Consider the following 25,992-nt stretch of genomic DNA (forward strand, 5'->3'; position numbering starts at 1 on the left):
TGTGTTTCGGATGAAGTAGCTCCCCAGGGGCACAGCTGCCATACGAGGGCTTGACCAACATTCCAACTCCTGTACTGCCAGCACCACTCTTCATGCAGTCATCATGCAAAACTGCTCCAGGTGAAAACCATCCCTTGCTTTTTGCTGAATTAGTTCTAAGGTGTGTCACCCCTTCCTGGGGCACAGTGTGGCTGCATGAACACTGGTCACAGCAGCAAGGAGAGGGCAGTGCGGGCCAGGGAAGAGGAGCTGGAGGTGGGTGGATGACTTCTTCCTGCAGCACTGCCAACCTCCAGGGTTGATGGAGCTGAGACACTGGTCCTGTAAAGAGGAGTAATTCTGCTGCCTTCTGCCATCTTCCCTGCATGCAGCAAACGGCAAATCAGTGATAAACAATACAAATGTGAAAAGTCAGGTTATGTAGCAGTAGTAATAGATAAAAAGTTTTCATGTGGATGTTTAGGCTTAAGTTCTCTGGCAATATATCATCATGGAGAAGATATATCACAACTTTCTGCAGATTCAAGAAGGTTATTTATTTTCTGCAAAGCCATTTTTATGCAAACTTGAGTTAAAGATGGAAAAACAAACAACCTGATAGTTACTGGGAGGTATGGGAGGGAAACACTGTTCCCAGGATCTTAGAAAAGGAGGCTGCTGTGAAAAACCATCTGTTTACTGTGTCTTTAACAAGACTGTACAGAAATGTCCCCTTTATGCAGTGTCATTATTAGTAAATGTAAAGAAGCAGTAAGCGAATGTTGGAACATGGTTTCAGTCTGTCTTTCTCCTTTTATGGTAAAGCTGCCAACTTGCTGCTTCATTGTGATAAACCATCAGATTTTGTTTGTGATTTAGTAGAGCTGGCTGGTCTATCAAGAACAGAGGGGCATATGATTCTTACAAGCAATCTGGAGGTGTTTGGTGATAAAGCTAAGCAAATTCCAGAAAAACAAAAATGTCAACTGAGTGTTTAAGAAAGCTGGTGGGGTTTAGAATGTAAATGTAGATCTCTGTGCTATTGAAAACTGAGGAGAAATTTTTTAAATGTCAAAAACATCTAATACAGACGTACAGGGAGTGGATATGATAGTCTTACAGGTAGTGCCAAATTCTTTAAAAAGGCATTAACCAAAAAGATATTGGAATCTAGAACACATATTTTGTTACTTTTTAAGCCCCAGGAATTATGTTTAAGGAGTTTTATTCATGTGAGTCATTCTCTTCTGATCCATCTACCTACATAAAGTTGCAGACTCCCAAAATAGGGCACAGTCCTTTCTATATAAAATAAAACATTATAGAACAGAAATAGGAGTAGCCAAACAGGAGAGCCCTTGAAAGTAATTGAGACCAGTATCTGCATCTCAAGTCATAACAGAATAGGATTAGATTTCCTGATACATTTCCTCCTTACCTTTGCAATTTGTTAGAACTACTGAAGGAAATAGAGTAACATCTGGAATTCTCCCTCCATGAATGTTCCCAGGACAGTTAGTCAGCATGAGGTTTCGCAGGACACGCTGCACAGTTCAGCAATACAGGGCTGAAAGCTTTGAGATTTCATATGGCTGCCAAACACAAGGGAAATTAGAAGGGGATAAGTCCAATGACCAAGAGGGAAGCTTGCAAGAATGCCATGTGGTTGTTCACTTGCAGAGAACAGGCAAATCACATAGGTCAAATCCTGGAAGCCTCTCAGACTACAAGAGAAAGCTGAAAGCAAATAAATAATTGCTTTTTTCCCCTCCAAGAACTCCCACTAGCCCTCAAGCAAGTTGCAGTCACTCAGAATCACTGAAGTGCTGCTTCACCAGAAGGCATCCTTGGAGAGCCAGCAACCACCCAGAAGTCCCAGATTTCAGTTTGAGTCCTTCCTGGACCAAAGACCCACTGTTTCCTCCCTTCCCTCTTACTCCCCTTTCAGCAGGGTTTGTTCCCACTATCTGTATGCAGGGCTGGGCTGATCGAGTCCAGAGAAATTCAGTAACCCAGTCTTGGCTTGCATGGCCTGTTCTCAGTCCCAGAGGGTACTTGGTGCAACTTCTGATGTTCCTAATCCTTCTTCTGCTCTTACATTTCAGCAGAACTGCCCATATGTGTGCACTCATGCAAACCCCTGCGGTGGGCCAGTTTATGAGATACCTTCAGGAGAGGTTTTTAACTTACTGCAGAGCAAAAGAAGGTCAGCAATGGGCAGCAAAGAGTAGTGAGAAAATACTTGGCTTGGAGGAGACTGACTTTTTCTAATGTTCCCTGAGCTCAGAAATTCCACTGGCAACTCTATCAAGGAGTCACTTTTATTTTCTTTATGGTATTTATGGGTTTGTGATGAAATATCAATATATACCCATGGTTTCTATTTACACAACAGTGTATTTTTAGCAGAAATTCTACCGTGTTCTCACTTTTTTAACTTAAAAGAAAGCCTAGTGCATATCCTGCAGTGAAAAATAAACATGGCTTACAGCTCCTCTCCTCCCAAATGTTTATGTGGAAGAGTCCTGCTGTGCTGATTGCTGACAAATATCTCAAATACAAAAGTAGTGAGTAATTTTGCACCAATTTACCGAACAAAGCAGTAAAGTCACACCATTTGCTGTGTGAGTGATCAATAAAGCAGTTAATGTTATAGCTATTGAGAAACTGCGAGTAAAACAGTTGTTTAATATTAATCCAAGCCATAGCAGAATCCTCTACTGCTTTTCCTAGACTGGCTGTGGTCCAAGCAGCAATTACAACTTGCAAGCTTAATAGGTCGAATTTATCTCCATTATCTTTACACTGTACAGAAAGCTTGTTTATCTCTCGGTATTTATTACATACAGGGTCAGCATTTGGGGGTAAGCAATCAGATAGGTAGCCCTGCAAATCACCCCACCCACTGAATTAAAGGAGGAAGGAGTTCATGTCTTAACCTCTGACTGGAGGCTCCACTGGGCTAATGCTAGCTCTGCATTTGATAAATAATGCCAAACCATACAGAATCAGTTGCTTCTGCTTTAATTATCTCCCTCAAGTCTCAGATTTGTTAACTATGCACACTTTTCAAGAATGTATTTGACCTGCCTGGGAACTTATTTTCCTAAGTCAGAAGAGTTTTCTGCAGTCTGTAAAAGAAGGTCTGTGACAGTCTCACTCAAAGAAAGGCCAACCTCAGTGCCAGGGCAGGTTGCTCAGACCCTTGTTCAAATCTACTTCCAAATAGCTCCAAGGGTGGATATACCACACTGTCTGGGAAATCTGTCCCAATATTTGACTATTTCCACAGTGAAAAAGACTGTTCTACCTCAGAACTGATCACAGCAAACACGGTAGTGAAGCATCTTTACATAGAGGGCAAATTGTAAAGCCCCCCATTACCACAGACTTTTCTGGAAGTCTTGCTTCAATGGAGCTTTACAAAATAGTTTAACATTGTGGAGCACATTATGAAACGTCTGTGTGTATTCACTGTCCATCACAGTCTAGAGATCTTAGCCTGAGATCAGCCTTTTCATAGAAAATTCTGTGTAAACGTTCTGAAGGTAAAGAGAAACTCCAAAAGCATAAGCAGGGAGGAACGCTGCAAGAGCAGGTTATGGAGCCAGGATGTAATCCTAAACCTTCCTGCAGTATTACAGCATACTGGACTCTGCTGCGCAGAAACCTCTGACTTGCCTCACATAGCAGAAATAGAGGGTTTGGCCCACCATTTTATAAATCATGATGATCCAAAATGTGTTTGATGGTCCTGTTCATAGTAAAAAGCATGAAGAATACTTATGTACTTGTTGACATGCTCTTGTAAAATAGGTGAAGTATCTTGTTTTATCTTATTATTTGAAGGACATCTCAAATAAATTACTTGTCCTCTTGATAAAAGTTGTATCTGTCTGAAATGAAATAGTGAGTACATTATTCAGGTATCTGAACTTCTCTGCTTTCAAAATTCAAAGCTTTTCATGACCAGCTTAAAATATTTTAGTTTTTGATGCCTTATCTGTCCAGACTGTCTCAAGTGGGCTGGTAGCCATACTTCATAAGCATAGTGAAAACTTGAGTTTCAGGTTTGAAATTTTCAGTTATAATCTTCTTATAGAGAGCCTGGTCTTTCTGCTGTCCTCATTACAGTTCATCTCTAATGGAATTTACAAAAAATATTTTTGAACTCTTAACCTTTTGTTCATTTTTTGTACAAAATATCTCCATTAGAGATGGTTGTTTAAATGCAAGGGCAAATTAAATAAGATGTGAATCCAGTACTTTTTACTAATCATAGATTTCCAGATTTTGGAAGGTTTAGGATGTTCAGTGTAAAACCTTATAAATATAAGTGCTTCTGTCAGGACAGCCATTTTCCCTAATTAATAGATTTTTTTTTCCCTTTGTTCACAGATCGAGAAGACCAGTCTATCCTGTGCACGTAAGTAAACTAATATATTTTAGTATATCCCAATATTACAATCTATTTTTTTATTCAAATGTATGTCAAATTTTGATGGAATGGACATATTCTCTTCATCTTCAGTCAGCTTGAAGTCCAGTCCTAAATCTATCCCAGTAGATAAACAAGTAAACTACTCAGTAGAGTAAATCAACAAGTAAATCTACTTCAGTAGATTGTTTACTTCAGTTTACTTGTTGATAACATAAAAATCAGGTATCAGTGTTGTAGGCAGTCTTTAATGCGCAAACTTATTTCTTTAAATTGACTTTCTGAATCCAGCGATTTAAGAGTTTACAATGAACAACTGGGGAGTATAGTTGTAAAACTGAGTGTTTAGAGAGAACAAAGGATTTTACAAGGTTCCTAGAGGAAGCTGAGGAACAGAAAAAACTGAGGAACACAGACCATCCCAGATATTTATTGAATAGCTTTTCATATTTAGCTGTTGGTGACTCACCACAACTTCCTAATTCAGCTGGAATTGCAGAAAAGCGTGATCTTTCCTGTTCATGCTGCTGTTTTGTGCTGTTTGCATATCCGGTAGCTAGATGGGGGCAGGACCGGTACCTCCGGGCTGGCAGCGGACACCCCTGACACCAGTGCACACGGCCAGGCTCAGCAGCAGTGCACGGGTTGGACCCTTCTGCAGTCCCTACCTAATCAGTTTAGACAATAGTGAAACACCAGCTAAGCCAACCCTGGTTTGGACCCTCCAATTTTATTGTGTCCCGGCTTGCTGAAGGCCTCCTCCTTGAGTTTTGACCCACCGGTGCTTGGACAGCACTAGTGTGGGGGGTTCAGCTGCTGTGCTGCAATAAGCATTGCTGTGCACAGTTTACTGCTCCACAAAATCCCAGTGGTTTATCATTCCTACCTATTTTGCAAAACACTCAGACTGATGAATTGGACAGGGATCTCCTATTTCACCTTCAGTTTTGACCATTTCTTCATTCCTCTGTGGCTAGTTAGTTGGCTTTATTTATTTGAATGCCACTGATGATGCTTTTGACGTAATTTTGTGTTTGTAGTATTAGCCATCTTCCAGTTTTCCTGTTCAAAGGTAGGATTTGATCCTGTGAAAATACTTATTATTGTTTGCAGAAAGTGGCATGCATATTATTTATAGCAGGTTCATACAGTGATGCTGTAGTCTGTCAAGTATTATAAATACATAGTCCCAAACTGCACTGGTCTTAGGTTATCTGTGAAAATGTTGCTCCTGATTGACTGCATATATTTATAAAACAGCTTTTAAAAAGCACTGCTACTGGTCACCAGACATACATTTACTTGTGAGTGCCACTGCTAATTGGAAAAAGTTTATCACCTAAGAAAGAATAAAAATGATGTACTGTATCTGGTACCATAAAGGCTAGCATAACTCTCACCTCTGTTGTAACAAGAATTCATTACATGTAAGTATATAAATCAAGAATCTGTCCAAAAATGCATTAATACCAAAAAAGAAATCTAAGATTGCTGCAATGATGAAATAAAAATTGACCATCACATTCTTCCCAGGATGAAACATGCCATGGTAATGAAGACTAATTTACAATATGCATTTCCTCCTTCTCTTCCTGTACTTCAGTTTATTTTTTCATTAGTAAATCTTCAGATCTTCTTTTCACTTTGGAATATTAGGATTTTTAAGAAAGGGACTTTCTTTTGCAAATCTATGCCTTTTTTTTACATGAAAATCCATTGAAGGATTCACTTCTGACAGCTACCATATATTGAAAATACCTTTTTTTCACCTAGCCATCTAAGTTGGAAACATAAGGTGTTTCACAGCAGTAATACATAAAATAGAGAGAATAAAATGTCTTTCTGTTTTGAAAACAGCCACAGTAAGTGATTCATTGAAATGTTTAGAATAACTGCTGTATGTTGGATGGGCATCGTGACCCATAGCTTAAAAGAGTCCTCACACATCTTTTAAACCATGAAAATTAGTCAAGCGAAAACCAACATATACAACCTTAACCACTACTGGTTTATCACCCTTGTTGGCCTTTTTTGGCTGTACAGAAAGAAGGAAGTTCACTTGGCTTTCAGCTGGGCAGCTGTCAAGTGGAAGCAATTTGCTTTATTTTATAGAATTGCTAAAAATTCTAAGAAATTATCTTTTTGCCTAAAATATGTAACCATAACTGAAGACTTCGTTGGCTTTGATCAGCTGGGATCTTCAAAAAGCTACAGACTCAAACTTTCCAATTACCTGAACTGTAAAAACTGTAGCTGTAAGGGTTCCTATATAAGTAGTTGTGGATGCTGCCAGAAACTCACTTATGTTCAGTGATGCTGCAGTGTAGGCTCTTGCATTCTTCCAATTACTCCCACCCATCTCCCACAAATAACTTTTTGCTATTCACCTTATGGCAATTCAGCAGGATAGCCAAAATAGTGATGTCAAAATGCAAGCAGAAATCGTGCACTTTGTTTTTAAGTACCCTGTGCTGTGTGCTTTGTAGTACTCCAGCAAAGTTATTCCACTGTTAATAGAGCTCACCTGGAAACCAAAAGCCTGGTGGGATGCTGAGTCGCTGGGACTCGCCTGAAATGACGCTGAGGCATAGGCAGGGACATCTGAGAACTAGGCGTGATTCCGTGTTTCTGAGTATAAATACGCTCATTCTCAGGACTTCACCCTCAGTTCATTGAACCTACCCTCATGTGGTTAAGTGTTTGCATTCTTTTCCAATACCTACCCTTTGTGTGATTAACTGTGGTATGTTTAAAATGTTCCATATGTCTTTAATACTCATGGGTTCGAATGCTTCCTCAGAATTCCCCATCTTTCATAGACTTCATTATTTCCTCTACATTTTATTAATAACTACACACATACTGCCTTTGATCTGCTCTCCTCTGTGCACACTTCCTCTCTGCTGTTAGCTCTTTCCCATGGGCAGCATCCCTGAACATCCTCTCATGTCATTCCCTGCTAGTTCGTCACTGCTACTTTACAGTCAGCCTCAAACCCACACATCCTATCATGCACATTTACAAGCTGCCTCTCTGGAACATAAGAAGCTTTATACCATGGCTGTGCTTACTTATATATTTGTGGCTGCATTATTATAACGTAACATAATGCAAAGTAACATATGTAATACACATACAATATATATAATACTGCACTAAGGGCATGAAATCTTATTATTTTATGTGTCTGAAAATTAAGGGGGTTAAGACTTTTCCATCCTTATGTTTTGGTCCCTGTACTGTTCTGGGCAGCCTTCACTGCTCTGCCTGGCTATTGGGATTCCTTGAAATTCCGGCCTGCCCTTAGGCCTCCCCCACTGCTGTCTCTCTTCTTTGACATCTGAATTGGCCATGAAATATTCTGTATTCACTCTTGCAAAGACCATGCTGGTCTGTGTTGACCAGCACATTAGATGTTGCTGAAGGAAAAATCCCAAGAAACCTGTTCAGTTACTCAGAGATCTGAGCAACCTTGGTGCATCAGCAATTAAGTGTGAATTGCACTAAGCGATGGCAAGCCAACAGGCTTGTGACTTTTCAAGCTTCTTCCAATGTAAGTCTCCTCAAAGGAGACTTCTGGTGTCTCAGTTGTTTGGTTTCTAAAGATACAAGTGGATTCTCCTGGAGTTTTCAAAAAGTTTTTTACTAAAAATTCCACAGGTTCTTATTTGCATAGCTAAGCACATGAGTGTTTTAAAGATCTCCTCTTAAACCTGTCTGATCTTGGGGTTATCACATTTTAGCCACGTCCTGAAGAGTGGGTAGATTATTTTCTAGAGAGCAGATGTGACTAAAATGACTATGCACAAGTATCAGTTAAACAAAAAAGCACCTTAAATGAATGAAGAAAAAATATCTGATCAAAATTCTGAAAGTTTGGGGTAATGTGAAGCCTATGAAAACAAATACTTGTTAAACACTTGATTTGTACATATAATCATATGCTTTTTCATTACCTTGTACTTTTTTTTATACATGTATTTAGTTCGAATAGCTTCTATAAAAATATGTGGTAGCAGGGTGCCATTTCCACTTAATTTGATAAAGTAACAGACAAAATATTGAGTGAGGCTGTGACCATGCTGCCCTTTTCCCCTTCCTCCCCTCTCTTGTTTCGGACAAACCCTGCAGAGCCTCACCCAGCCACGGGACTTCAGCCCACTTTCTCCCCTGACACATGTCAAGAAGCAGAGTCATCCAGAACATCCTCCAAACTGCAAAGCCCCATTAGTCAAAAGACTCCTCCACAAGAGAGCTAAACTCTTCTTTCCCAGCTCACTAAATCTCAGCTGGAGCTGGCAAGCGTTGCTGCCTGGCCCTCCTCCCATACAGATATCTTGTGTAGCTTTCAGACCTGGGGTGGAGCTTGGTGCTGAACCAACATGGTCTCTTTGGGGAATTTTTTATAAGTAAATGATTAGGATCAGTGGGCTGGCTTCTGAGGCTGGTCTCTAGTGGGGTACAGCTGGTCTAGGACAAAGATTGTCATTATCTCTGCACATCTCATACTGCAGGATAAAGCCTGCCAAGCCCTAATGTGATTTAGAGCACCTCATTGACTGCTGTGTGCACAGGGGCTTCCCACAGCGCCAGCATAGACAGATTAAGAAATGTGTGAATGGGCAATTTTTGTGGTTCATTGCTTACTGAAACAAATGATGGAAATAAATTCTGCTGTTACTTTTTAGATGTTTCCAAAAGTGGAATTAAGCTAAGTCTTATGTCATAATATTAATATAGAAAGCTTTAAAATTTTCAACAAAATTTTCAACAAAAAAAAACAATTTAGACCCAAATGTACAAGAGTCCTAGCTACACCACAGGCTCACCCCACAACAATGGGGCCAATTTGCTAGTCTAATCTTGTCCTAATTTGGAAGCCTATTCTAACTGGGATAATTTTAATTTAAGGTGAAGGTAATGGAGTCATGAAGGATTTAGTAGCTCATGTGGTACAAAACCTCTGCTATAGCTGAATACTATGTATGTGAGCTTATGTGCTTTAAATCCTGTACTCAGCTCCTAAAACAGTGTATAGCAAGAAATGAGGGAAGAATAAATTTAAACTATGCCACACATTGTGAGGGGTGTTTTTAACAGAGCAAGCCTGTAAGCCTAGTAGACCCTTTTGCTCTGGGAAAGCTAAGGAGTTTCTTAGGAGGAAAACATGTATGGGAAGTAGATAAAGTACTGCTGTTGGGATGATCAGAACTGTGCAATGGGACCTGCTTGGGATCTGTTTTTTTTGTGTTGCCCCTCTGAGCTGTGTGCCAAGAACAGAACTGGCAGTAAATGTGCTGCCTCTATGTATGGCAGGCAACAAGAATGATTTGAGATGCTTCAATTAAACAAATGATCAGTCTGCTCCCAAAAGATCATGATTAGGACAGCGGTAACAGCATTTATATGGTGAACAGCCTCTTTGGAACATAATTTAGGGGCAAAGACTGGGGAGAACAGGCACTCAGGAGAGAGAAGCAGATGCCTCCTTGGAGGAACCCTGTTGTGTATGGTCTATGCCAATAGCACTGAAAGATGCTTGCAAGAAAAAGACCCATCTTTAAAAATTTAGTCACTGAACATGGGAGAGCATGTGGATTTTAAAACAGGTGGGATTTCTCATACCACTTCACAATGAAAGTTGTTTCTGCCACCCCAGAAATGATTGTACTTCAAGGTGAATGCAGAGGGAAAAAAAAAGCAGCATGACCAATTCAGTTGCAGCTCAATATTTCTAGGAAGAATTTAATTCACTTGTGAACTAAGAGATTCACATGCTCTCTTCCTCCTGGGTCTCTTCCCTTGTAAGCTTCTCTGTGCTTAGAGGCATTGAACCTGATCTAGACATTCCCTCTGATTAGTTAGTTTTTAAACACATGGTATTTTATCACTGAGATGAAATCTAGATGTTGTCATACAGCTGTGATGCATCCTTCAGAAAATGAGGGCTACTAATGTTGTTTAATGGATACTTGTTTATCAGATCTGTCTATTGTCACAGACATTTAAAAATCATCTGATGTGTTGAAAAACTAGATGTATTTATCAGCTATTGGACATTATTCTTCATTACTTATTGAACTTAGATATATTTTTCCTACTTGTTGCTGTTGAGATCCTGTCTGTTTTCCATCTCATGTTGAAGTTTTTCCATTTCATGTTGAAGAACTTTTTATCGTCCTCTTCAAAAGGAAGTTAAAGCCTCAAAGTGTATCTGCAGAAAATAGGAAAACCCCCAACATGTGAAGGAGCAAAGAGTTAAGGATGAAAGCACAGAACAAAATGTTAAGTAACTCAAGCATTACAGTATGGTAGGATAATTACAAGTAAAATGATGCCATATATGGTAATACTCACAGGGATTCAGGGGAAAGCCAAATGATGGGCACTGTTGCCCTGGGAGAAAGGAAATGCAATTCCTGTAGTGATGAACTACAAGTAACCTTTAATAAAATGGAATAGTTCAAAGCCTGGGGTTTGTTTGAAGAAAGGTTTTTTTTTTTTTTTATTTTTTCCAAAGAAACAAAGTTGCAAGGTAGATTTATTTGAAAACTTTGCATGCATATGTCTTCAAATTGGTGTGCTTGTTTTGGAATTGTTCCCAGGACACTTAATTTTTATCAATAAAACATGGAAATGTTTTAGCACTGGAGCCCAGGCAGAGATGAAACCAACCTCTAAACTGTGCAAATTAACCCAGGTCTTGTGAAAAGGAACATATTAATCTCAATTTTTTCTGGTTAAAACTGTAAAAGCCAGAAGAACCACTTCACATCATGTCATACCTCAGGCAAGAATTGTTTCTGCTTTCCTAAGGTTTACATCAATGTCATTCCATCTTGAAAGTTCTGCCCAGCATTTACCCATATTTTTTATATCCATTTATCACTGGTCCCTTGGTAGGGAAAATTAACTCCTGTATTTCCTAATTAGGAAAAGAAGCAGAACTGCAATGGATCCAGCTAAATAGTTTCAGCTTCAAAAGATTTTACAAATACCCATGGGATTTTTTAATGTATTTTTGTTTTTATTTTTAAATCCATTTTAGTTTAAATTCAAAGAGGTCAAACTTACATTTAGACTGTTGCCCTCCTCACAGCACTAGCTTGATACAGTTGAGAGAACTACTTTATTACAGCCACACCCAATTGAAGACCCTTTTTGATTGCTGAGACAGGACAGTATAAAAACATTTTCATCTATATAATCATCAGAGCCAAAGGTATCTAGCAGACGTGAAACAACGTAATGTGACACTTAGGGAAAAGTAGGCTGGAAATGATCTTCTAAGAAAAGACTATAAATCTGGCCCTTGTACCTGAACTTTGAAAACCACTATTTTGCTTTAAGGAAGGGCTTCAGAGTTGTAAATAAACTCCAGCCTGGAAGTCCTCTGGAAGGTGAAACATTACCACTGCCTTCCTTCTCCCCATGGGGCACTGCCCAGAGCACAGCTGGGGTGCCATTTCTGCTGGTCAGACATCTCCCCCCACGAGCTGTCCCTTACCACCCAGTTAGCAGGGACACCTCAGGCAGTCCCAGCTCTGGTCCCACTGAATTCAAGGAGCATTTGAACATGTAGTTCAGATGAGGTGGGATCATTTGTTTATTCTCCAGCACTGATACAAACTGTTAGCCTACTTTAATGTCAGAGTTTCAGAAGAGAAAACGGTTGTATTACTGTTGATGTTTTTTCTTACGGCTGTACTACATCATCGTTAATGTTGTATTTTTTGGTCTTAAAATACAAGCAGACTCCCTGCCAGCTCCACATCTCATAAATGTTCAGATGCTGCCAAAGCAAGATGAAATGCTGTTCAAAAATGCATCATGTTTTAGAATTGCCTTAAATGGCCCAATGTCCAGTCAAAATACTAACGGGACAGATATATAGCTCTGATAATGCGTTCTTTGCATGCTGAAGTCAGGTGGGTTTGGAGAGACGGTGTTCTGGGGTAAATACTAACTGAGCCAGGCAGTTTCCAGTCCTGTTTTTATACACTAAATACATCACATGGCAGAAGGAGTCCCACTAATTACCTACTTTCTTTTGTGTTATTTTCTTTCCCCTCAGAGGTGAATCTGGTGCTGGCAAGACAGAAAACACCAAAAAGGTCATTCAGTACCTGGCTGTTGTTGCTTCATCACATAAGGGCAAAAAGGACATCAGCATCACTGTAAGTGAGCTCTTCTGCATTCAACTCTTCTTCAAGCCTGTTAGGACTGTACTGAGCTGACTATGCTAACAGCAAGTCAATCTCTATGGCTTGCCAAACAGTTGACATATTAAGAGTACACAATTACATCACAGCTCTGTGTTTATGGAAAAAACCTTTTGTTTGACACCCCTTTAGGCATCAAATCAGAATGTACTTCGCAAGAAGAGAAGTATTCATAGCTTTACATAGGCATAGCACCTATTTATAACCTAGTATGAAGGCCTTGAAGTCTGCAAGGGCTTGGATCCTTATTTTACCCTTGGCCTCTGGCAACTGAGAAGTTTGGGAAAGCCTTTAACTAACACATTGTCCAAATGAATCACAAAAATGTATACCAGTGTTTAAACACCCAGAGTTTTGATTGGCTTTGTTTGCGAGTGAGTTTTCTTACTAACTAGCAAGGAATCCCAGGATAAAACTTGTCTTTAGTTTTTATTCCTCTGTCAGAGAGAACAATTTTGAAAGGTACAATTTTTTTAAAGTCCCTTCTTCCTTCAAAATTTGTAAAAGTCTTGCCTTAGTGACTAAGGTTAATTTTCTTGCTCTGAACCATAATACAAGCTTATACCTGACCAGTTCCTGGAGATCATTAGTGTGGCTGAGGCTCTCAACCATCTTTGCCGTTTTGAGTGTTACAACTCCAGGTCCTATGTCATTTCCAGCCTTCCAGTCAGTTACTCAAACTTCTGCAAAAAAAATGTGGCATTTCACTTTTATGACAAAAGGCTTAATTCAAGAAGACATTTCAGTGTGTCCTAAATGCAAGACTAGGTACAAAATAAGTAAATAGTAGGGTAATGGGAAACAAAGTAAAAATCTCATGACCACACCTGTGCTGGGTCTTGCAGCTGCTCTTGTCTACCCTGTATGCCAGCAGGCAGAGGACTCCAGAGCACAGGGTGTGCAGCCTGGCCTCTTCCACCATAAATAAATTTTGTTTATGTACAGCAGATTCTGCTTTGGGACAGGGGAGGGAGTAGATGTCCCTTTGGGTCGTGTTTTCTAGAAATCTGTGATTAAATTTAGCAGAAACAGTTCAAGACTAAAGGCATCATTTTCCTTTGTTGAATGTTTATGCAAAAAAACTTATTTCTTCCTACTGGGTCCCTGCTCAGTGGCTGGGGGAAATGAACTTGTGGTTTCAAGGCCATCCCTAACAGGCATGTAACTGCAGTTGCTGCTGGCTCTCCTGGAGAATTAAGTGAGTCTCAGGATCAGATTGGCCCTGAGACAGACCTGAAGGCAAACAGCCACCAGACAGGAGCTGAGAGAAAGTCTATGACATGCTAACAGTAATTCAGTGACTGAGACTTAGGATACTGCAATTTCAGTCATTAAAAAATAATGAATAGCAAAATGTCGCAGTTGCACCAGAGAAGAACTGGGAATTTACCATAAAAATATCTGTCCTTGTCTGATCCTGGGAGACTAATCTGGGACTGGATCCAAAACCCATCCCTTTGCTTCAGGGTTGTTTTTTTTCTTCAGTTAAAATGTTTTATATATGTTAATGGTATTTGTACTCTTGGTATGTCTGCAATAGATTGTTTGTATTTATATTCCTGGTTTATTTGCATGGAAACTGTGTATTGGTTATTTTAATACAGGAAAAACAATAAAAATGTCTATGTAATGGAAATGATACTGACACTTGTTTTATACCACGTTATTCAATACAGCAAGGTCCATCTTTTTCTTACGTGAGTAACTTAGACTGTTTGATGTGTGTTTAAGGCACTGAGTGTAGATCTGCATGCTATTGTTGCACCTCAAAAATTTAAGAGACATTTTGTTGAAATATGTTGTATGATATGATAAAAAGCAACAATAGCGCCAAATGCTCTCACAAATCAACCCTAACTGTGTCAGGCTCCATGGTAAAGGATGAGGTCTGACACAGGCAGGGTCATCTTTCAAAGATCACTCTCTTCTATATGTGTGTGTTCAAATTGCCATAGTTTGAATGAAATTTCCCACGATCCTGAAAGAGCCACTCAGCCTGAAACTGAGCAACATGATTTCTGAGTGTAAATACCCAAATGCTTTCTGTGCTTCAGGTTGAACTTTTTGGGACTGTTGTGAAATAATTCCTAAACCTCACAGTGGCTGCATGCTTTCCATTTGATATTGCTTTCAATTTTACATTTTCATGTAACTGTTGAGAGTTGTTCACATCCACAAAGGTTAGCATGTTCCTAGCTTGCTGCTATGATGTGCAACAGAGCAATTCCCACTGCAGCGTGTGTCTGCAGGTGTGTTATGGCAGTTTCTTACAGGCTCTCATGGGCCCTCCTGTATCACGGTGTGCCATACAAGCATACCAATGCTTTGGGAATATAGGCAGGTATGCTGGCATATTTTTCCTGTTTCTGTGCCAGGCAAATGGGATTTTTTCCCCATTCTAACTGCTGCCTCTCAGACTTTGGCTATGACAAACAGCAATGGGTTGCCCCTTAGTTAATTGAGTACTTCATTTGACAAGCTCCTTGCAAAAAAACTAATTCATTGCTGGCATAGGCAACTCTGTGGAGTTCAGTGGACTAAAAATTGCATACATAATTTGGAGCCACAGTTTTGTACCCCAAGTTGATGGCATAGGCAACTCTGTGGAGTTCAGTGGACTAAAAATTGCATACATAATTTGGAGCCACAGTTTTGTACCCCAAGTTGATGGCATAGTTCAGTTCTCACTAGAAGCATGTGGTACATGTCTCAGTTTAGCAGACAAGGCTCTATTTTAGCTGTCACCATGTGACTTCAGCAACATCCTATGCTTACAGTGGTGGTTTTAAGTCTACAGAGTGTAACTGGAAAGAGTTGCTCAAATACAGTCAAACTTCAGGGACTTTTAGGAAATCATTACTTATTCTAGGACTCCTGTATTAGCCTGTTTGGAAATCTTGCTTCCCTCTTCCTCCAACTGTTAAGTAGTAAGCTTTGGGGGATTTTTGGTGTAGCTTTTCTCTTCTTGTTTCAAAATGCAGTCTTGATACATGCCTTCACTCTCAAAAGATCTATTCTTTCAGGAAGGCGGTCATCCTCCCGTTTTGTGACCATGTAGATAGGTTTAGAAATTGGTTAACAATCTGTTACTTTTTAATGATATTTTTGAGGCAGCTCTCATCATTGCCACATAGGTTACAAAACATTCAGGAATGGCATTTTAAGAAAGGTTACCAATTTTGCACACTAATTGGGAAGCACTGTCATTTTCCAAATTATTTCCCATAGAGTCAACATAAATATTGCCTGATTTTCTAATTAATTTAAATAATATCATATTATCTATCAGGGACTTCTTCCTTTTCAGGGTGAGTTATTTGAAATAATGCATGCTACTGAAGAGTAGTACTCAAAGAATAGCATGACAAGAAGCAACTGTGAAAGTGAGTGACCTCATAGGACAGAGTTGAATTAAAAGTTCAGAAAACCTGTATTCATAGGCGAAGGTTTTTTTCAACTTTACTGATTTGTTTAGAAATAGGAGTATTAAATGCATGCTTGTTTCACTGCATGATTTGTTTCATTAGTAATTACCAATCACAATTAACAATGTAATACAAAGTTTGTGTGTTTGCATGAGAATTCATTATCTTAGTTTGAAATAAATCAGTGCATTTCCATGTTTAACCTAAATAGCCTTGCATGCATCACTATTAATAGACTTGATGAAATCTGCTTTGTAGCTTTGTAGCTTTGTGCTGCATTACATTAAAATGATTCTCAGCAAGTTATTCTAATTACATCGTCATTTGCTAGCAAAGGATCTCAATAAACTAACTAGAAAAAGACATGCTAGAGGTTCCTTTAAGAATATCCCTTCTAAAAATGATATTAAACTGGAAAAAAAAAATTGACATTGAATGACCCTTTTTTTTAAGAAAGGCCAGTGATGATGCTAAACAGATTAAGAGACTATGATCTGTCACAGGCAACAGGGCTGGAAAAGGGTCATGTATACAGGACAGCAGTCAACTGCATAACTATATAAACACAAAGATTAACAGAGAATGAGTACAAATCCACATGAAGTGCAGTATTCAGAAAAAAAAAAAAGTTAGAGGCTTAAATTATCTTTCACATTTTTCTCCAGTGCACATGTTGGTTTTAATTAAGTAATTATGAAGTTTAGGGTTAACTGCTTCTGAATGAATTTTAGGGTGAGCTGGAAAAACAGCTTCTACAGGCAAACCCTATTCTCGAAGCTTTTGGAAATGCCAAAACTGTGAAGAATGACAACTCCTCCAGATTTGTAAGTAGGAGAAATCCAGTTGGGTCCATGTCGGGGGGAGGTATAGCATCATTTAAAACACAATGTACAGACAGTGGCCTTCATTGGTGCTTTTCTCTAAAGAGCATCTTAAAACTCATCCCTTAAAACCAGTTTAGAATTCCTCTCTGAAATAGGAATTCGGCCATATAGAAGATTAGAGATCAAGCTCAAACTTGACAGTACCATTATCCTCTCACAATTTAGCAGTCTATGTGTGGCCTTCCAGAGTCAATTCTGGATCCAGGACATATCCACCTTCAGCATATTTGCAAACAAGATCTGTACTTTATTTTTCTTTGCACCATTATTGAGCATATATCTCATAAAGGTGCGACTGTTACTTAGCAGGAGTGGTTAATATATTAAATTTAAAACTACAGGAGAAAAAGAAAAGCCAGTCATACAGATTCAAGTTAAAATGATGAGTTGAGGGCTGTCACTATTTGATGACACTTTTTTCTGGGAATGCTGACAGATACTTGTTTTCCCTGCAGACCCTCCTCTTGAACCTCTGCTCTCTCCCTGAAAAGTTCAGGGATCCATGCAGATGAACCTCAGCAGAGGGAGTTACACAGATCCAATGCTATTCCTTCATTGACCTTGTGGATTTTGTCTGTCCTATCCTCAGGTTCCAAAGCCTGGTCCAGTAGGGAGGACTCCTTTCCCTCTAAGTGCCTAAATGAAACATGGGGGCAAATCTCTGCAGAGGGAACATCAGAGAAGTTCACTTCCTTCCAGGCTTTTCCATGGGTTGTCCTATCAGGAGAGGATGTTACTCTTAAGAGAATGATATACATGTCTTATTAAACAGGCTAGATACTAATATTGGAAAACCTGGCATAACCTGAAAGAATAGCCCAATCTAGATCTTCTTTTCATTCACAGGGTAAATTCATCCGCATCAACTTTGATGTGACAGGCTACATTGTCGGAGCAAACATAGAGACTTGTATCCTTTTCAGTGGGCTGCACTGGAAGCTAACTAGGGTGAGCAGAAGGAAGTAAGATAAACAAGCTGCATGGCATGTCTAAGAAAGGCAAATATTGCTGAGGCTGATATAAACACAGATGGAGCGAAGTGACTCCATTTATGCTGATACCAGCTTCTCAGTTTGTCTTACTCATGTTTACATTTTCAAGTCTGTTTTCTTAGCTATAGGAAAGCGTGCTATTCCCCATATACAGCTTCAGAAAATGGAAGCCCCATACCTAAAGCAACAGCAGGGGACTTTAAAAGCAGAGTCCCAATAATACAATAGTGGGAAGAGATTGTTTTGTGGTTAAGACTGCATGTGATCTTGAGGTCTTTTTGTTTCCTATCAGTGTGATCCTGCATGGGTCACTCTGGTTTTCTGTGGTCTACGTTTCCAGCTGCCTAAAAAGTTTTTAAGCTTTACTGTTTCTTACTGGTGCTGTGACAGGCACTTTGAAAAAACAGTGAATGTTCAGTATTATCACTACAGTTCTCCCTGGAACTTGGAGAGTGCTTCTCAGTTTTCAAGTCCAGGTTTGGCACTTTGTCCTTGTCCTGACAGCATGTTGGGATTAAGTTCAGATGCTCATTACGATCTGACCCTCAGCCCTGTGCACCCTGGCTTCTGCAAGGGAAGGGTCCTGAGCCTTGCAGACTGAATGATCAAACCTGTGGCTGCATCTGCCCTGCTGTTTAGGTATACCAGAGGTCATGTATGTTGTACTGGGATAGAGGCATTCCGAGAAAAAGCACTGAGAATAATCTGTTAAGGGAGACTTCTATATGATACCTAGTATGACAGCTTTCTAATGCATATCTGGAGGATTGAGGGGGTCTTTTAAATAAAAGTAATATACCTTTTTCTTCCACCCCTCTAAAGACTTTATATTAATAAAGACAAAAGAGACAGGAAAAGGCAAAGAACATGGTGCAGTCAGAAGAGCTATCTCAGGGTCCTTACTGTTCTGCTCCCTTTGTCAAACCAAGGAACAATTTAGCCTGAAATTGGATTGAACTCTGCATATTTTGTTAGACAGTCATGGTCAGAAATTACATGCAGAAAGTCACTCAACTGAAGTGAAGCAAATATTTTGCTGGTGTTGATGCCCCAGATAGCACCAAGTCCTAGATATTCCCAGAGAACTTGCCCACTCTGTATCCTAAATGCTGCCCTGCTGTTTCAAATGACACATCCAGAGCAGTGAGCTATATATCAATAACCTTGATGTATTTTTTTCAGGAAAAAAGTACAGAAATTTCAGAGAAATTCAGCTTAGCCTGACTTCACTTGCCAAGTACTGTTGCCTCTTCCCTTGGCTGTATTTATGAGATAGTGCGTTTTAATGAACAAATTAACATGTAGCTAGATTTTTCAGTGCTGCATTGCTCATCTTTACATAGACAAGGAGCTGCTTGCTCCAATAATAAGAAAGAGAAAGAAAGATGCAACTATAAAGAAGGACCTTAACTCCTGGGTGTAGCATTAAACAACAAACAGTTTATCTTTCTGCTCTTATTGTGACAAGTGATCTTTAGAATAAATCAAGTTTTAATTTTTTTTGGTCTTAACTGAAGTTTTATCTATAGCACTATAGCTTTTAAAGAGTGAATCACTGACTGGTGATTGCCAACCGCATTTTTAGTAGTTTATAGTTACAAAAATGGACCATAAATAAAGTTTGCTTTTATTGCTTTTATACCTACAATACTGGCCTCAAGAGCTTTTTTTCTAGCAACTCCACCTTATGTTGAAAGAACCATATTGGTACTTCATTTTAAGTGGTGTGAATTATATCATGAATAATATTTTTATGTATCTGATTTTAGAAGTGTTTCTGTCTATTGTGGTGCTTATTACTCTGATTACCAGAATTTACCATACAGTAAGAGGTAGGAAACTGATCTGCTCATTGTGGTGATAATTATACCAATACCAGAGCTCCTGCCATAGAATCAGATGCACATTCATGTTAGACAAGCTCATGGCAAATATTTCAGCAATGTTATTGATGGTTCTGAGGCTGATGGCACAATTAAGGGAGGACTGAAATATGTTACTGATTTTTTTTAACACACTTGACAAACAGATTTGCTTGAAAAATCCCGTGCTATTCGTCAGGCTAAAGATGAGCGAACATTTCATATCTTTTACTATTTGATTGCTGGAGCTTCTGAACAAATGAGAAGTAAGTTACTTGCTAATGATTCTTAGATATCTTTGAACAGTCTGAGCAACGGCTTACTTAAGTAATTTATCTTAACTTCTTTAACTATATGTCATTAAATCCTTTCTATAAATAAACATCTCTTTAGCTATAGAAAATAACTCTCTCAAGTGAATTGTAAGAAAGCTTCAACTGATGCCTACCTGTTTGAGCCAGGTTGTTTGCAGTTTACAGGATGTTTCAATTTACAGGAGATGTAAACCCATTCAGATCCCATCTTGAAAGATATTGCAAAGATGAATAGGGAAGAGTTATTAATTATTTTATACACAAAAGAAATGGGGCTTCCCAATAAAAATATTGGCTCGTGGTTTTAAAACAAATTAAGATAATGTCTTTCCCACAGCACATTATTACACTGTTAAACCCATAGCTTCAGAATGTCGAGAAGGTGAAAAGTGTAAGTGGATCCAAAAAAGGTTTAGACATAATATGTACTGGAACATCATGGTTCAAATATGACATATTTCCCTAAATCATTGATTGCCAAAGAATGTATAAATCAGTGGATAAATCTGTATTTTCCCTTTTTTTTTATGCTCCTTACCAAAGAATCTGCTGTTGGCCACAGTATAGGGCTGAAGAGTCTTTTGATCTGGCCAACTACAGATTTTACCTAGTTCCATTCTTATTATTACCTGATATGAATCCCCACAGGGAGAGGCATAATTCTGAGTAGGTTACACATGGCAGTAAATGAAAGACTTTTGGGAAGAAGGGCTCAGATCTGAGTCCATAGGGTGCAAAATTCCACTGAGGGGCAGAGACATTCCCCAGTTACTAATGAAAACTGGAAACTTAACACAATCAAGCTTGCTATATGAGGAGTTACCTTTAAAATATTTGTGCACCACAAAACCCTAAACTCATAAAAGCAGAGTCTTCCTTTAGTGAAAATACTGGGGTTTTCCCTGTTGTTCATTGGGAGAACTCATGAACCAAGAGCATTAAGTTGATGCACTTAAGTAAAGCTTTTCTTCTTTGCTTTTTAGATGATCTGTTGCTGGAAGGCTTCAACAATTATACCTTTCTATCTAATGGCCATGTGCCTATTCCGGCTCAACAAGATGATGAGATGTTTCAGGAGACCTTGGAAGCCATGACAATTATGGGCTTTACTGAGGAGGAACAGATAGGTGAGAATTGTTAGCAAGATTGTATTCAAGTTACACATCTGAAGGGACACTATATAGAGATGCTAATGCATAGAGGTTAATTCTGTCCAGAATAATCACTTTGCAAAATATGCATATGAAGTAAGATTCTACATTCGTGTAAGAAAATTATTTAGATTTTATGTCCATGTTTCTCTGGAGAACTGTGATCCTGAATGAACCACCAACTGGAGGATTCTAAATGTGCTCATGTTATTTAACTTGTTTGCCTGTTATTTCCACTGTGTAAAGCTATTACCAACCATTACATAGCTGCTGTTTCTAAGTGCACTGTGAATTACTGTCCGTAGCTTTCCCTCCTTCTCAGGAGGTATTAGAAGCATTAAATCATAGATGTCTTATGGAAAGAGAGTGAAGGTTATCCATTAAGGCAAAACTTCTCAAAAATGGAACAGGCTCAAATAGCTCATATTTCTATTCACTGATTCAGAGAAAAGTGAAATAAAATCAAAGAGCATGAACAACAACTAAACTATCTCAAAAATGTGGGCCTGCCAGAGTCATCTATCTGCACAGCTTTTACCTCTCCCTATTCCTGGAAGTGTACAGGGCTTCAGCGGGTGCATGCCAGTGTGCATCGCCCATGGATGCAAATTGCTATGTCCCAAGTGACACCTGGTGGCAAAACCAGCATCGCCCCATCACTTGAACCTTGGACCAGCTGTGGCAACCAGGAGCAGAGCTCCGTCACGTCCCACCCCTGCATCAGTGACTGAGTGGTGCTGAGAAAAAATGTCTTGTCTTTCAGGACAACAGTGCAAATCCCAGTCTTGGTAAATTCAGATGATGTTGCTGATGAAGACCAGTTCGTTCTCCTGCCAGGGCATGTGTATTAGTGTTCATAGCAGCATTCTCCATTACAACAATAGGAGTCATTATGTTACTGTCTGAACCCTTTGATCACATGTTCTAAATTATAAGACCATTAGGACAGTATTCTTCTCCTGTGTAAGTTTACCGAACAAATAGAACTCTCTAGATTCATACAATCTCATCTGTAGCATACCAGTAGATTTTACTGCCCAAAGTTAGGCAACATCACGTTTATATGTATTTTAGTAATCAAACATTAAGCAATTACTTTTCTGTACTTCAACACTAATCCTTCAGAGACTTGTATACATTTGATGTTAGTTGCACAGCTAAATATCCACATGTACCTGCATAACTGGAGCTTCAGAAGTGCCGCACATTTTTGAAGCTACTGGTAACTCATAGATACTTTTAAGTTTTAAAGACAGAGATACAGCTTGTCAAGTGACTGAGCAGGGAAGGTGCTATAAAACACTGTGAGTGGGAGATGAATTCCTGACACCTTGGGGTCTGCCTGGGGAGCAAGCCCAACTTAGCTCAGAGGTGCTGGTGCTCTCAGTCTGGCCTATTTACTCCACTGCACAGATTGTTGAGATGCTGCTCAATCAGCTCTCAAACTCCTGCAGTTAATGGCACAGGATTTTAAAGCAAACCTAGCTCTTTCCATAGAGGTACAGACTACCATAGGCAATAAGATGAATCTTCATTATTGCAGAGAATAGAACTTTCCAAATGTGTCCATTCTGTTCCTCATTTATATTATCTGCTTCTCTTACAGCTATATTGAGGGTTGTTTCATCTGTCCTACAACTGGGTAATATTGTCTTCAAGAAGGAGAGAAACACCGATCAGGCTTCTATGCCAGACAATACTGGTATGATTTGCCCCTTAAAAGATTTAGTTAATTTCATGATGTTAATAAAATAGCAGCTGAGTAAGCACTCTTTATCGGTATTTTTTATTTGATTGTTATTACATACATACTTCTCAGGCTTTAAAAGATACACCATTCTTAAAATCAGCTCAATTATCATTATCTTTTCTAGTAATCTTGAATCCATAAATTGATGGTGAATTTGCCACTTGGATCATGAAGAACAGTTTTACAGAAAGTATATATACATCCTCTTGTATGTACAATAAAGGAGCTTTTAAGGAAGATAAATAACTTCACATATTTGCTCAGCTGCTTGTATTCACACTTACTGACCTGATAAGAGAAAATTCAATCTGAAATAAAGTATCACTCTTTTATTCTAGCTGCACAAAAAGTGTGTCACCTGATGGGGATTAATGTGACAGATTTCACAAGATCTATTCTAACCCCAAGGATCAAAGTAGGACGAGATGTCGTTCAGAAAGCTCAGACCAAAGAGCAGGTATCTACTTGCAGTCTGATCAGCTCTCCTGAAACTGTTTTTTCTTGTTTTCTTCTTACACCTTGCCTAAAGGGAAATGTCAGTTTTCTATCTCATTATCTCTACAGAAATTGGCAGTTAATTGGATTCTTCTTCCACTTAAAATTTTCTCTCCTTTTTTTCAGGCAGACTTTGCCATAGAGGCTTTGGCCAAGGCACAATTTGAACGTCTTTTCCGTTGGATTCTAGCTCGCGTAAACAAAGCTCTTGATAAAACAAAAAGACAAGGTGCTTCCTTCTTGGGGATCCTTGATATTGCTGGATTTGAAATTTTTGAGGTACATACTATGGGACACAAGTTGGCTAAACTCCTTATTATCATGCAGTGGCTGGGATATAAGAAGACAAAAATCTAAGTTCAGAGCCACAAAAGCAATTTGGTTATTTCAAGTTGGCTAGCAGCCAATGGCCAGCAGGACCCACAGGTCTACTATAATATTTCTGGCTGCTTGCCTTTCCCTTGGGCAGGAAGGGTTAGGGCTGGCAGCCTGCTCCTGATGGGCTTCTGCAGGGCTCAGTGTTTAAAGCCAGGGTCTGCTTTTTATGGTTTATTGAATAGCTCCCAGTACAAAAATTTACCCCTTGAGAACTTACCGTAAATTTTCAAGACCTTATATTAGAAAAATATTGATCCTTATACTTGAATTATTGCAATATGTAAAAAGAAATAGAAGATAGCAAATTTCATCTTGGCATTTAAGTTCCCTCTTGAAGGTCTCTTTCTAACACTAGGAAATCACTTTTTTCCTCCTCACAGATCAATTCCTTTGAGCAGCTGTGCATCAATTACACTAATGAAAAACTTCAGCAGCTTTTCAACCACACAATGTTTATATTGGAGCAAGAGGAATACCAGCGAGAGGGCATTGAATGGAATTTCATTGACTTTGGCCTTGACCTGCAACCTTGCATTGAGCTGATTGAAAGACCAGTAAGATTATATCTCTATAAGTGGGATACTACACAGGTTGCATGAGAGTCAGTTATGTATGGGTATAATGAGAGAGCCATTTAAGGTATTTCAGATCCTTTGTTGCCTGGGAGGATTTGTAACATAAGGGATAAAGAAGGTGGTGCTTTTCTCTGTCTCTGCCTGTGATGATACTGATCTGATATTGCTTACATTGCAGACCAACCCTCCAGGCGTCCTGGCTCTGCTGGATGAAGAATGCTGGTTCCCCAAAGCTACTGACACATCCTTTGTGGAGAAACTATGTCAAGAACAAGGCAACCATCCCAAATTCCAGAAGCCCAAGCAACTTAAGGATAAAACTGAATTCTGTATAATGCACTATGCAGGAAAGGTACTGGACAGATTGATCTATTTTGACTTAGGGAAATTTGATTCTTTGATGCCCATATGGTAAAAAAAATGGTCTGCTACCCACATTGATATGGGACAGCTTTAATTATAAAATGTATATATTAAGTGCTTTAATTACATATCATAAAATAAGATTTGCAAAACATTAATTGCTGTGCTAAACTCACATGAAAACAAAAATAACCAGCACGGGCATTATTGAAAATCCAAATAATTCAGACTCCTTCTAGCAAGTAGATTTTTTAAAGGCAAGGCAGGTGCCTTGCCATGGATAAGTCTGCAAAAAGCTTTGCAGGTGCTAGTACATGTAAGAAGAAATACTCAACTCAGCTCTCAACCACAGAAAGCTTTTCACATTACTATATGTATGATTTTGTGTTAAGACAGTGCCCTATGCTCTTGGTCACTCCAGATGTGTTTATCAATAACTGATTTTTGATGTATCACTCTTTCCTGCAGGTTACCTACAATGCAACTGCCTGGCTAACAAAGAACATGGATCCGCTAAATGACAATGTGACTTCTCTGCTGAACCAGTCTTCAGATAAATTTGTAGCAGACCTTTGGAAAGATGGTATGAATTGTAACTCTAAATCAGAAATGTGGTTTAGAGGGAGAAACTTCTACCAGAACTTTTCGACTGCCATCCCTTGCTGGCAGGACAGAAGTGTGAAAATTATAATCATAGAAGAGATTAAAATAAGAATCAAGAATAATATGTTCTAAAGACATATTTATGGAAAGTATCATTAGATAGTTTTAAGCACTATAAAAAAATTTCCTTAATATTATTCAGCAACAGAATAAAAATTATTTGTTACAATGTTGCTGAATATGTGATATTGTAGATCTCATTTAATAGAGGTTATTATTGGGTTTTATGAATGACTTACCTTAAATACTCCTCTCCCAGAAGTCCTGCACAGTTCTCTCCAGTGCTGTACAATCTCAGCAAAACTCAATCAGAAGAATGTCTGTATGCATATAAAACTTTGTTTTAAAAAAGTTTATATGGATCTGTAACATGTATACTAGAGTATAAATATTTAATATATGGACATAAACGTGCATGCAGACACCAGCAAGGTGTCTCTGAATTATCAAATAACTAAGGGACATTATTAGCTAGACTTTGAGAACCACTGGGTAACAGAT

General features: G+C 38.9%; 1 protein-coding gene across 3 annotated transcripts in view; it reads left to right on the forward strand.

The window, feature by feature from the left end:
• Window positions 1-25,992, forward strand: part of MYH11 (myosin heavy chain 11) — a 61,760-nt gene that overhangs the window by 15,887 nt on the left and 19,881 nt on the right. For 2 of the 3 annotated variants that reach the window (XM_032983656.2, XM_032983654.2), the window contains exons 4-16: window positions 4,378-4,405; window positions 12,492-12,594; window positions 14,316-14,336; window positions 16,796-16,888; window positions 17,795-17,858; window positions 19,970-20,068; window positions 21,100-21,243; window positions 22,874-22,969; window positions 23,356-23,474; window positions 23,639-23,791; window positions 24,271-24,444; window positions 24,644-24,817; window positions 25,297-25,411. In XM_032983656.2, the coding sequence (XP_032839547.1) occupies window positions 4,378-4,405; window positions 12,492-12,594; window positions 14,316-14,336; window positions 16,796-16,888; window positions 17,795-17,858; window positions 19,970-20,068; window positions 21,100-21,243; window positions 22,874-22,969; window positions 23,356-23,474; window positions 23,639-23,791; window positions 24,271-24,444; window positions 24,644-24,817; window positions 25,297-25,411 (1,383 nt within the window). The remainder of the gene's footprint in view (window positions 1-4,377; window positions 4,406-12,491; window positions 12,595-14,315; window positions 14,337-16,795; window positions 16,889-17,794; window positions 17,859-19,969; window positions 20,069-21,099; window positions 21,244-22,873; window positions 22,970-23,355; window positions 23,475-23,638; window positions 23,792-24,270; window positions 24,445-24,643; window positions 24,818-25,296; window positions 25,412-25,992) is intronic. The other variant, XM_032983655.2, reaches the window with a different exon arrangement.

This window comes from Tyto alba, unplaced genomic scaffold (genome assembly GCF_018691265.1).
Source record: "Tyto alba isolate M040663 unplaced genomic scaffold, T.alba_DEE_v4.0 Super-Scaffold_28, whole genome shotgun sequence".
In the NCBI taxonomy this organism is placed as follows: domain Eukaryota; kingdom Metazoa; phylum Chordata; class Aves; order Strigiformes; family Tytonidae; genus Tyto; species Tyto alba.